This window comes from Cuculus canorus, chromosome 1 (assembly GCF_017976375.1).
Source record: "Cuculus canorus isolate bCucCan1 chromosome 1, bCucCan1.pri, whole genome shotgun sequence".
NCBI classification, from domain to species: domain Eukaryota; kingdom Metazoa; phylum Chordata; class Aves; order Cuculiformes; family Cuculidae; genus Cuculus; species Cuculus canorus.
In genome coordinates, this window is record NC_071401.1 from 2,100,851 (window position 1) to 2,114,307 (window position 13,457).

The following is a 13,457-nucleotide window of genomic DNA, read 5'->3' on the forward strand; positions in this document are numbered from 1 at the left end:
TAACATATAGGCTAGAAGATTTTTTCTTGATTCAAGAACTGGTGGAAAAGTATTCCTTTCCTGGTTTACGCTTTTTTCTAAAGTAGAAAAAACCAAACATATCTGTTTGAACCTGAAGGGCCAGAGGATTATTTGAGAGGTTGCAGTGTGCCTGCCCTGTTGTTTGGAAAAAAAGAAGTGACACATGTTTGGAAGCAGTCGGTAGGGGTGAAAAAAGAAACCAAAGAAAGATGAAGCCATTAAAATGAGTTAGAAACATTTTCTGAGACAGATGCATGCCTGTCACAGGTTGAAAGAAAATGTTTTGGTCCTGCTACTGATCACATCCAGTAAGAATTATTTCCAGAATTACTGAATGAAATTGTGTTCTAAATTTTGAAATGAGAGGTGAGAACATCCTGATCACTTCTGTCTTTAAAACTGATGATCCACAGGAGACCCACTGGGGTTTGTGAGCTGGTTTGGAGGACTCTAATAAAGATAACTGTGAGTCACCTGTCGGCTTAAATTTGTTCTGCTTACATTTTTAGGCAGCCTACAAACTGGAAAAGATTAAAAGCATGGATTCTGTCAAGGTGCTTCCATTTCTAAGATAATTATGACAATTTATCATCAACATTTTACATTTATTGCATAATCCACTTACGATCTTGAACAAATTTTAGAAAGGTGAAATCATAGTCTGGACTCAATCTGCCCATAGATTCCATGATGGGACCTCAACTTTACTGGCATTTTAAATCAGTAATGGAAGAGAAACATAATAAAGCAGTGAGCATCTACTAACATTTAATTTAAAACACCAACATAACCAATCTTTTAAAGAAAATAACTGGTAATATTTCTCTGAAGGGAAATACGAATCTCCTGATGCAATTGTCACAGGAGCAGAGGTCTATGTGCTACCCTTGTCCATAAAGTGTGGTGTGATTTAAAAAACTATTTTCTGTTGTGCTTCTATGTTGATAGAAGGCCAACTGTATCCTAGGTGCATCAAAAGAAGCGTGGCCAGCAGGTCGAGAGAGGGGATTCTGCCCCTCTGTTTCTCTCTTGTGAGACCTCATCTGGAGTATTGTGTCCAGTTCTGGAATCCTCAACATAAGGAGGGTATGGAGCTGTTGGAACAGATCCAGAAGAGGGCTACAAAGATGATCAGAGGGCTGGAGCACCTTCCATAGGAGGACAAACTGAGAGAGTTGGAGTTGTTCAACCTGGAGAAGAGAAGGCTCAGGGGAGACCTTGGAGAGACCTTCCAGTACCTGAAAGGTGCTACAATAAAACTGTGGAGGGACTTTTTACAAAGTCCTATAGTGATAGGACTAGAGGCAATGGCTGTAAACCGAAGAGGGGCAGATTTAGACTAGACATAAGGAGGAATTTCTTCAGGATGAGAGTGGTGAGGCACTATCACAGGTTGCCCAGGGAAGTGGTGGATGCCCCATCTGTGGAGGTGTTGAAGGCCAGGTTGGATGGGGCCTTGGGCAGCCTGATCTGGTGGGACATGTCCTTGCCCGTGGCAGGGGGGTGGGAACTGGATGATCTTTAAGGTCCCTTCAACGCCCCATCCAACCTGGCCTTCAACACTTTCAGGGGTAGGAAATGCACAACTTTCCTGGGTAACCTGTGCCAGTGTCTCACCACCCTCGTTGTCAACAATTTCTTCCTAATATCTAATCTAAATTTTCCCCCTTCCAATTTAAAGGCATTCCCCCTCATCCTATAACTCCATGCTCTTGCCAAAAGTCACTCCTCAGCTTTCTTGGAGGTCCCTGCAGGTATTGGAAGCTGCAGCCTTCACATCTCTAGGCTGAACAACCCCAACTCTCTCAGCCTCTTCTCATAACAGAAGTGCTCCATCCCTTGGATCATCCTCATGGCCCACTTTTTGGTCAAGGTTGTGGTCTGATTTCTTTCAGCCGTAGTACAAATGAGAGCAGCCTTCCTTTAGCAAAAGCGTAGAACTTGAGTGCATACCTGCATGCATCTATTCATTTCTTTAATTGTGAATATTAGAGTGGGAGCACTCACAGCCACTCATCATTTAACATGGCTAAGCCAGGGCACATTGCAGCAGCCTCAGTATTTCTGTTCATCATCCTACTAGAGTATGTGGATGAGCTCATAATGCCCCATGGTGTCCTTTGCGAATAATGGATGGAGATCAGAAGGTGGTTCCCTCCTTGCACAGAGCTTAGCAGAATCATACACCTCTCATGAGTTCAAGAGAAGGTTATTTTGCTGAAAGTCATTATAGTTTATCCATCGTCAGCAGTGTGCCCAAGTGGCTAAGAAGGCCAATTGCATCTTGGCTTGTATCAGAAGCAGAGTGGCCAGCAGGACCAGGGCATTGTGCCCCTGTACTTGGCACTGGTGTACTCGGCACAGTTGTGTTGAGTTTTGGACCCCTCACTACAAGAAGCACATTGAGGGGCTGGAGCATGTCTGGAGAAAGGCAACGGAGCTGGTGAAGGGGCTGGAGAACAAGTCTTATGGAAGCGGCTGAGGGAACTGGGGTTGTTTAGCCTGGAGAAGAGGAGGCTCGGAGGAGACCTCATCACTGTCTATAACTGCCTGAAAGGAAGTTGTAGAGAGGTGGGTCTTGGTCTCTTCTGCCAAGTGACAGACAATAGAATGAGAGGTAATGGCCTCAAATTGTACCAGAGGAGGCTCAGATTAGGCATCAGGAAAAATTTCTTCACCAGAAGGGTTCTTGGGCACTGGCAGAGGCTGCCCAGGGAAGTGGTTGAGTTGCCATCCCTGGAAGGATTTAAAACTCAGGGGAGATGAGATGCTTAGGGATACAGTTTATTAGTGGACACGTATGGTTAGGCTTTACAATCTCAAAGGTCTTTTCCTGACTAGTGATTCTATGATTATGCACATCAGTGAGCTTTTTACAAAGGAGATGAGAAAATTGACCTGTTTCTGCCCTGCCTACAGGTTTACAACCATGAAAGAAGAGGAAAAGGATCCTGCATGAAGTATCGTTCATTGTGGACGAAGCAGTTTTATATTGCCAGGAGAATTAACTTTATCTACCTTTCTTTCCTTCTCACTAACAGGTTATTCATCAGCTTAGACTTTCAGAGAATGAGAGTGTGGCTTTGCAAGAGCTTCTAGATTGGAGGAGAAAGCTGTGTGAAGAGAGAGAAGACTGGCAGCAAATCTTGCACAACACTGAGCAAAGGATTACAGCCCCACCTCCACCCCCTTGTAAAAAGCCAACGCTGCTGAAGAAGGTAGAAGATACCTCCTGCAACAGACTTTCTTCAGGCATATGGGATACCACCATGTGATTCAGATGTGTATGTTTGCAGACTGTTCAGAATGAAACCATCTAATCACTTCAATCTGCACAATCAGCAAGTTTTCTTCCCTTCACAAAGCGTGCAGGGATTTTTTATAAGCTCGAAGAGCAAAGGATGGAGGAGCTATTTAGATTTGTCATGTGTGTGTGAACATGCGTGTGTTTGTTCTTCTCATTTATATACACATATACATATATGTGTGCATCTGTGACTATATATATGTATGTGTGTGTATATATGGAGACAAACTACACTCTAAGTACTTAGTTTAAAAGTACAAGAGTCACTTAAGAGTTCTCCCACGGACACTGAAGAAATGACGTTAAGAAAATGATGATGGGGAGAAGTGACTGACAGGCATTTTAGATCAGGAAAGTCTGTGTGCACACTGTACAGCTGTTTTATATAGTACAAAAAGATGATGTTTCTTGTTCCCTAACGAATGGTTTTATTATAGTACCTGTATACATATATATATTTCTTTGTAGATGTCTGTGTTCTGTTGGCGTTGCATACCTGGATTATTTCATGTTTATTACTGGTGTTTTTTAACTTGATGCAATTGGTGCTGTTGTTCTTTCTTCAAAATACAGGTAATAAATTCAGTACTCGCATTTTTATTTCATAGTTTATCTTTAACAACACACCAAACAGTTCCAAGTCTGTGTTGTTTTCTCAGGACTCTGCATTATCCTTTCTGAAGTCCAATCCTGAAATTCCTGCAAACCTTCTCTGTGCAGGTGCAATTTGATTCTGTTCAGATGAACTAGAGAACACGGTTTCTTTGTGATGGACCTGTGTTTCTGAATGTGTGAGCTGTGAATTCCGCAGTTACATCTCAAATCTTATTAATTCTGGGTTTTATAAAATAACGAGGTGCTCATTTCGATTGTCAGTACGGTTTAAAATTCATGCCTGATTATGCATAAGGTCAGGTGTCAGTGGACATAATGGTAATGAGATATGAAAATAGGGCTTTGGTTTACTGTTACAAGTCAGAAGGCTTTATGGAGACGGGTATATCAAAGGATTATGTCCTTATGGTGGTACAGTGATGCATTTATATCTCAGATTTCAGGTAATGAAATGGTTTCAGAAACTGGAGCATTCTAGTTGGCGAATATGAGTTCTGAGCAGTCACATTAATTTATGAAAAAATATACTGGTGGCAACTTGTCAGCTACTGCTCAGCAGTGTTTGAAATACTGTTTTGCCACTCAAAGGTGTAATTTATATGTATACACAGGTATTTTGTCCAGAGCCACTTATTTTAAGGTCTTGGAGTACCTAGAGCCAATACAAAACACTTATCTTGACTTTTTGCCCCATTCCTGTTGGGATCCAGGAAAAAGCACTTATAATTTTGTAAGTGGATATAAAACTCATATTTTCAAATGCAAGCTAGGTTTTAAAAGTGAGCTCACCCTTGGTTGGAAGTCGTTGGGAAAGTAAAAAAAAAAGAAATCTACTTAGAGGTAGGGTTTTCCACCATGTTTGACAGAAGCTTCAAGCAGGCTGAATGGCAAAATACAGTCATCGAATCATAGAACCATAGAATGGTTTGGCTTGGAAGGGACCTTAAAGACCATCCAGTTCCAACTCCCCTGCCATGGGCAGGGTCACCTCCCACTAGACCAGGCTGCCCAAGGCCTCATCCAACCTGGCCTTCAACATCTCCAGGGATGGAGCAACCACAGCTTCCCTGGGCAACCCGTGCCAGTGCCTGACCACTCTCATCGTGAAGAAATTCCTCCTTATGTCTAGTCTAAATCTGTCCCTCTCCAGTTTGTAGTCATTACCCCTTGTCCTGTCACAACAAGCCTTTGTAAACAGTCCCTCCCCAGCTTTCATGGAGTCCCCCTTCATGTACTGGAAGGTCTCTCCAAGGTCTCCTCAGGGCCTTGTCTTCTCCAGGCTGAACAACCTGAACTCTCTCAGCCTGTCCTTGTATGGAAGGTGCTCCAGCCCTCTGATCATCCTTGTAGCCCTCGTCTGGACCCGTTCCAAAAGCTCCATGTCCTTCTTCTGTTGAGGATTCCAGAACAGTCACATCCTTGTTTATTTTTTACAGGGAAGCAGCAAAACTCTAGATGTTCCCATGTGTGTCACCAAGCTGTAGGCAGAATCAAGCACTTTCTCCTGCTGGAGATGAAAATAGATACTTTGAGGGAACAAGGAAGAGGAAGCACCAGGTTCACTCAGAATTTTACCTTGAGATATCCTCTTTGTACGATCACCTATTTTTATTTCATGAAGAAGCAGACTCTGGCTCTTACGTTTAGCTGATGGACACATCCATAGATCATTACTTTATACAGGAGGGGCAATGAACCACTGTGACATTATGAAGGAAAAAACTCTCACCCACTAAACAATGGTGTCGAAACAAGGCTTTTTCCTGAAGGAATTAAGGTTTCAGTCTTTTTGCTCAGATAACCAGGACACACAGAGATCCCTGTGTGAGAACAAAATGAAATGGCTCCAGAACTGGATACAAGAGAGCTAATTAACATGACTTTGCAACTGCATTGCTTCCAGGGTACAAGTTGTTATCCCTACATGGCACAGTGTCACTAGACAAAGCCATAACGGCATCTACCCAGCTAGCTTAGCTATCCTGAACACCTCACTGCGCTGAGACATGCAGACATGCCCTCAGGCTTATCTCTTCTCAAATGGGCCTGGCAAATAACCTTCTCATAAACTCTATCATATTGCAAACTCTAATGCTCACTGGCCGACCTTGGCGACTGGTAGCAATTAATCCACAGCAGCCTGGAGGTTCAGGGCAAGCAATAAAAACTGAGAAGCCAGTTTAGTTCATGCCAGGATCCCTGCTGTCACAGTGAGCTTGCTACCAGTCACCAAGCTAGCTATTTGTAAGGTGAGCTTGTGTATCTCCACTCGGCGCTGTTGTCATTGCTGCATTTATAACATGGGATTAACTAGAGGGGAGGAAATACATTTCATAGAATCATAACATGGTTTGTGTTGGAAGAGAACCTTAAAGATCACCTAATTCCAATCCCCCTGCTATGGGCAGGGACATCTCTCACTAGATCAGGCTGCTCAAGGCCCCATCCATCCTGACCTTCAACACTTTCAGGGATGGGGCAGCCACAACTTCCCTGGGCAACCTGTGCCAGTGCCTCACCATCCTTGACATTGAGAATTTCTTCCTAATGTCTAATCTAAATCTTCCCCCTTACGATTTAAATCCATTCCTCCTTGTCCTATAACTCCAGGCCTTTGTAAAAAGTTCTTCCACAGCTTTCTTGAAGGCCCCCTTCTGTTCATGGAAGGGGCCTCTGTGGTCTCCCTGGAGGCTTGTCCAGGCTGAACAACCCCAACTCTCTCAGCCTGTTCTCATAGCAGAGGTACTTCAGCCTTTTGATAATCTTTGTGGCCCTCCTCTGGACCTATTCCAACAGTTCCATAGCCTTTTTATATTAAGGATTCCATAATCGGACACAATACTCCATCTGGACATGGAGCCACATATTTGTCAAATGGAGTTTAAAATGGGAAATAGTATAAATGTATGTTATACTGTTTGCAATCCTTACTAAGCATTGTGTTAGAGCTGTGATCAGCTTCAGCTGTAGGAGCTCAAATGGAGTCTAAGGAACCTTTGTGCCACTCTCTGAGAATCTGTATTGTGCCCTATTACAGCGATATAAACAAAATGTGGAAATAAACCCCCAATTTATGTAGATTTTAGAGCAGTTTCATCAATGCAGCTACAGAGGAGAAGCCAGTACAAACCTGATTCAGGCAATCTGGTTCTCCAGACAATGAGCAAAGCAGATTATTCCCTCTCTATGCAGAAGGCCTTTGATCTATTTTCTACAAACTTCAATAGACATATTCTGGGGTTCTTCCTTAAAGCATGTTACCACAGTGCAATACCACAAACTAAATGGCAGAAGATACGATGCTTTCAGTTTTGTTATTAATTCCAGATTATGTAATGACTAACTTTTTACTTAGGAAGACTCTTCAGGATGTTCCGTTACAATATAGCACTATAGGAATAAAGTATTTGTGTTAAAACATGTTTTAAATATTTCTTTAATGTCAGTAAGACACTCGAGAATGTGACTTATGATGTCATAATTCACACCTAGTGTGTTCATTGGTCCCTTGGCCTTTGGCCTCATGCCTAACAATGCAGTTGGTGGGGAATTATTATACCATAATTCACACCCTACTGTGTCTTATTGCTTAAATAACCATACCCCCAGAGGTGTCTTAAAACTACCATTAAAGTTTATATTGTGTATCAAAATGTGTTTACAGGGCTGGGAAAATATACTATTGACATTTTGAAATGTTGAGAAGTAGTTTTAACAGAACTGTACAGTGCTTGTAAATTAATCTCCCCAGCGGAGTATGCACCAGCCAATTACAGTATTTCTTGAGTGTATGAAGTCCTCTCTTGCACATTAAAAACAGCTTAGACAAAAAAAAAGCCTTATGAATTTAATATTCTAAAGGGAAAGATTAAACTCTATGAGCATGCTAATGCCCTTAAGATCCAATGAACAACCTAAAATATATTTATACTTGCAATAAAGCAATTTCAGGAAGCTGGGGTTATCATCAGATAATCACTCCTTCACATTGTGCCTTATTGCTTTATTTTTTAATATGTGGAAAAAACAAAACTTCTAATAAATCAACCTGTCCTTCAGAATGGGGTAAGAAAAAATCAGGTATGTTTTACACCTTAAAAAGGCATCACTTCTAAGGGTAAGAGAATTCTGAAACCATATTAAACTACAATAAAAGAGAAAACACAAACTGTTGACATGAGAAATTTTAAAAACTTGCAAACCTTACTTAGAATCATAGAATCATAGAATTGCTTGGTTGGAAAAGAACTTGAGATCATCAGGTCCAACTGTACCTGTCCACTATTAACCAGTTCCCTGAGCAATTAATCTACCCATCTTTTAAATACCTCCAGGGACGGGGGCTCAACCACCTCCCTGGGCAGCCTCTGACAGTGCCAGGGAAACCTTTCAGTGAATAAATTTTTCCTGATGTCTAATCTGAACCTCCCCTGGTGCAACTTGAGAACATTTTGTCTTGTCCTATCGCCTGTCACTTGGGAGAAGAGAACAACACTCTCCTCGCTACAACCTCCTTTCAGGCAGTTGTAGATGGTGCTAAGGTCTCTTCTCAACCTCCTTTTCCCCAGGCTAGACATAGAATCATAGAATGGTTTGGGTTGGAAGGAACCTTAAAGATGATTCAGTTCCAGCCTTCCTGCTATGGACAGGGACACCTCCCACTAGACCAGGCTGCTCAAGGCTCCATCCAGCCTGACCTTCAGTGCTTCCAGTGATGGGGCAGCCACAACTTCCCTGGGCAACCCATTCCGCTGTCTCACCACCCTCATCATGAAGAATTTCCTCCTAATGTCTAATCTAAATTTACCCCTCTCCAATTTCTAGCTATCCCTTATAATCCTATCACTACAAGCCTTTGTAAAAACTCCCTCCACATCTTTCTTGTAGGACCCCTTCAGGTACTGGATGATCGCTATAAGGTTTCTGCGGAGCCTTCACTTCTCGAGGCTGTACAATCCAAACTCTCTCAGCCTGTCCTCATAGCGGAGGTGCTCCAGCCCTTGGATTATCTTTGTAGCCCTCCTCTGGGTTACAGATTTCCCTCCAGCCCCTTCACCAGCTTCCTTGCCCTTCTCTGGACAAGCTCCAATCTTTCTATGTCCTTCTTGTAGTGAGGGGCCCAAAATCAAACACAGGATTCCAGGTGCAAAGTCATTTATCCCGAATCCAGAGGCGAAATCAGTCCTCTGGTCCTGCTGGCCGTGGTACTTCTTACTCCAGAAATAGCACTTGGTGTTTTTCAGTTGCTGTAGTTACTTTCCTGTTGCAGATTATATGAAAAATTTTGCTTTTAAAAATGCTTTTGAGAGAAACACGTGCACCAATATTTTACAAAAGATCTGGGTACAGCATGAAGTGATGAGCCTGTTAAAAGCTTGTATTGTTTACAAAACAATAGTATGCTTGGTGAATAAGTGAATTACATTTCCCTTTTTGCCAGTGATCTTTTTTTATGCCTTCGAAAAAGGTTGACTTATTTTCATTAATAACTTTATTATGCTGCAGATCCTTTATGTGTGGGACAAGGAATTTCATTAACTTGCTAAGAAAGCATAATAGATTGTAGCATAGTTCGGAAGTGATAGTAATAGACATATTCATTGTAGTTTTTAATTCTGCTCTGTAGTATCCATATCCCTCGTAAACCTGTTATTCTTATCTCTATAAAGCCTGCTAATATTGGAAATGCTCGGAGGAACCTAAAATAAGTTTTGCCATTCGCTTGTTAAATAATAAATGTAATTACACTCTGTACAAGTTAGTTTTCCAGAATGGTATTAAACATTTCAAGAATTTGTGTTCTAAGTATATAGATTTTAAAAAGAAAACACCATCTGAGCATAACAATTTGACAATACCTGAACAAAACAGAAGGGTATATAAGGTAATGCTTTTTTTTTTTCCCCTCAGTGTTACTGTTCTTTGTATCCTCAGGATTTTCATTTTGAGAAGAAATAAATAAATAAATCCCAGTGCTGGCTTATATTGTGGCTGTGAGAATTAGATCGTTAAGCAAAGACTGTCTGTCCTCTCCTGTGGCTTGGCTCATCCCCTGATCACATGAATGTGTGCTGGATCTGGTTGAATCATGGATTTTGCTATGAAGTGTGTTAGGCAAAAATTCTGTCAAGTCATGTTATGACTTTTTGAGGTTTTTGGATTTATTACAGTAAACAAAAAAAACCCCCTTGAATCATCTAGAAGTATTTATTTCAACATTAAGTAGCTTGTTTTGGTTGTCATATGTTTGAATAAAATCTCCTTTTAGCCCTTTCTCATTTCCTTTCCTTTCAACTTAGGTTAATTTTCAGACTTCTTTGATGAGAAAAAAAAAAAAGTGGTTCAAAGCAATTACAGCATAACTTTTGAGTTTAATTTTTAATCTTGAACAATTCCCTTTAAAAAAATACTGAAATTAAATATTTCAATATTTTCAACATGTTTTTCTCATTTTTCTTTTCCAGCTGAAATTGTTTGTTGGCTGCAGTCTGAATTTGCATGTAATTTCAACTCTTCACAGACATACTTTTTCATAAATCTACTCTTCTCTTAAAAGACCGTGCTAATGATTATTTGTTTAGAGATGCAGGAGAACTGCTGAGGTCCATAGAAGAACCAGAAGCAAAAATTTAACAAGCTGAGTGGTGTAGTCACACCAGAGGATGGGATATCATCCAGAGGGACTTGGAGAAGCTGGAGAATTGGGGCTGTGTGAGCCTTACGAGGTTCAATAAAGCCAAGTGCAAGGTCCTAACCTGGGTCAGGGCAATCCATGGTTTCAATAGAGGATGGGGGATGATGTGATTGAGAGCAGCCCTGAGGAGAAGGACTTAGGGGTGCTGATTGATGAAAAGCTCTATATGAGCTAGCAACGAGCACTTGCAGTCCAGAAGGCCAACAGTATCCTGAGCTGCATCAGAAGTGTGGCGAGCAGGTCAAGGGAGGGAATTCTGCCCCTCTATTCCTCTCATGTGAGACCTCACCTGGAGTATTGTGCCCAGTTCTGGAATCCTCAACATAAGAAGGATGTGAAGCTATTGGAACAGATCCAGACAAGGGCTACAAATATGATCAGAGGGCTGGAGCACCTCCTGTACGAGGACAGGCTGAGAGAGTTGGAGTTGTTCAGCTTGGAGAAGTGAAGGCTCCAAGGAGACCTTATAGTGACCTTCCAGTACCTGAAGTGGCTACAAGAAAGCTGGGGAGGGACTGTTCACAAATGCTTATAGTGATAGGATGAGGGGCAATGGGCATAAACTGGAGAGGAGTAGATTTAGAGCAGACATAAGGAAGAATTTCTTCACCATGAGAGCGATGAGGCACTGGCCCAGGTTGCCCAGGGACATTGTTGCCCCACCGCTGGAGGTGTTGAAGGCCAGGTTGGATGGGGCCTTGGGCAGCCTGATCTAGTGGGACATGCCCCTGCCCATGGCAGGGGGGTTGGAACTGGATGATCTTTAAGTTTCCTTTCCAACACAAGCTGTTCTATGATTCTAATAGATGAAAACAAATAGGCAAGCAAACAAATAAAAGCAACTTGGAACCTTTCTGCTTTCACATTATTATCACTTTTGATTCCATTTGAAGTGTTGGTCTTTCAGTGTAAGTACAAAATGGAGTCAAAGACACATTTCTACTTCTTTATGTGCGGCAAGAAGGGATCCTACAATAGAGAACTATTTTTCATCTCTCCTGTAGATATGGTCATTATTTACTGGAGGCTGTTTTGTAACACAATGACCATCTGCCAGTATGCACTGAAAACACTCAATCACACTGGCTATTATTGTTAAAATGCCAGGATTGGTGACTGCTGAGAGGGATTAATAGATTTTTTTGCACTAAGAACAATTATATACTTAGAAGGCCAAATTATCTCTCATTGGAGTTGTTGTAAATCCAGAGCTACTCCACTAGAATACAGGTATCACGTCTGGATTTATAGCAGGGTAGCAGATGTCAGACTTTGACCCAGACCTTCAATTGGAGCATATCAGGGAAAGAGGTCCCTTTGTATTGGTTAGTTTTTGAAATATCTGTGACTGAAAATAATATATTAATATTAAATAGCATAATGAAAAGCACTGAGACTATGTTTTCTCCCCGCATTGAAGGGTAACTCAGATTGTTGAGGAAATCTGTGGTTTCAGTATGGGATGGGGGATGACATGATTCAGAGTAGCCCTCCAGGGGACTTTGGAATACTGATAGATAAGAAGCTCAACATGAGCTGGCAATGTGCACTTGCAGCCCAGAAGGTCATCTGTATCCTGGACTGCACCAAAAGCAGCGTGGCCAGCAGGTCGAGGGAGGGGATTCTGCTCCTCTACTTCACTCTTGTGAGACCTCACCTGGAGTCCTGTGCCCAGTTCTGGAATCCTCAACAGAAGAAGGATATGAAACTGTTGGGATGGGTTCAGAGGAGGCCACAAAAAAAAATCAGGGCTGGAGGACCTCTGCTGTGACAACAGGCTGAGTGACCCGGCGTTGTTTCGGCTGGAGAAGAGAAAGGGAGACCTTAGAGTGGCCCTTCCAGTACCTGAAGGACGCCTACAAGAAGGCTTGGAAGAGACTTTCTACAAGGGTATGTAGTGAAAGGACGAGGGGGGAGTGGCTTTAAATTGGAAGGGGGAAGATTTAGATTAGATATTAGGAAGAAATTCTTGATGCTGAGGATGGTGAGGCACTGGAAAATGTTGCCCAGGGAAGTTGTGGCTGCCCCATCCGTGGAGGTGTTGAAGGCCAGATTGGATGGGGCCTCAGGCAGCCTGGTCTAGTGGGAGGCATCCCTGCCTATGGTGGGAGTGTTGGTTGATGTTTAGGGTCTTTTCCAATCCAAACCATTCTATGATTCTAATTATGTTCTGCTGTTCTACAGAAAGGTACGGTTGTTAAAGATGTTCAGATTGCCGTATAGTTCATTAAGCTTTTCCTTGGAATGTTGTGTCATATTTGATTCTACTCACCTGTTCAGGAGAATACATGCTTCAATGAACCAAAATAGCCACACGTGCAGACGCCAGGATTACAACTGGGTGTAATTCTGCAGAAACCTCTATAATTAAACTCTTTATGTAAAATCTTGAATGAGATTCATTCAAGTGCATTTGTGTGATTACAAGGGCATTATTAAATTTTTGTTTGTATTTATATATTGGGGGGGGCTCAGGGTAGCACTTGAGTGGGAAATACAGCCTATACATTGAACGTCATATACTATACAGGAGGTGGGAAAACATTTCTTAATCAAAAAATCCCCTCTCCATATCAACTCTTATGACCATGGGCTATAATAACTTAGCCTATTAAGATGCTTAACTCAGTTAATGATTTAATTAGTACGTGTTAGACATTTCATCTGAAGGAGGAACAGGAAGACAGAAGGAGGAAATGATAGGGGAACTCTAGTCTTTAAAGAATTATAGAATCATAGAATGCTTTGTGTTGGAAGGGATCATCCAGTTCCAACCCCTCTGCCATGGACAGGAACACCTCCCACTAGACCAGATTGTTC

General features: G+C 41.9%; 1 protein-coding gene across 3 annotated transcripts in view; it reads left to right on the forward strand.

Annotated features, from left to right (window-relative positions):
* Positions 1-10,434, forward strand: part of MYO16 (myosin XVI) — a 394,275-nt gene extending 383,841 nt beyond the window's left edge. For all 3 annotated transcript variants that reach the window (XM_054050575.1, XM_054050567.1, XM_009560753.2), the window contains exon 35: positions 3,063-10,434. In XM_054050575.1, coding sequence (XP_053906550.1) covers positions 3,063-3,296 — 234 coding nt within the window. In that variant the 3' untranslated portion in view covers positions 3,297-10,434. The remainder of the gene's footprint in view (positions 1-3,062) is intronic.
* Positions 10,435-13,457: the final 3,023 nt, after the last annotated feature.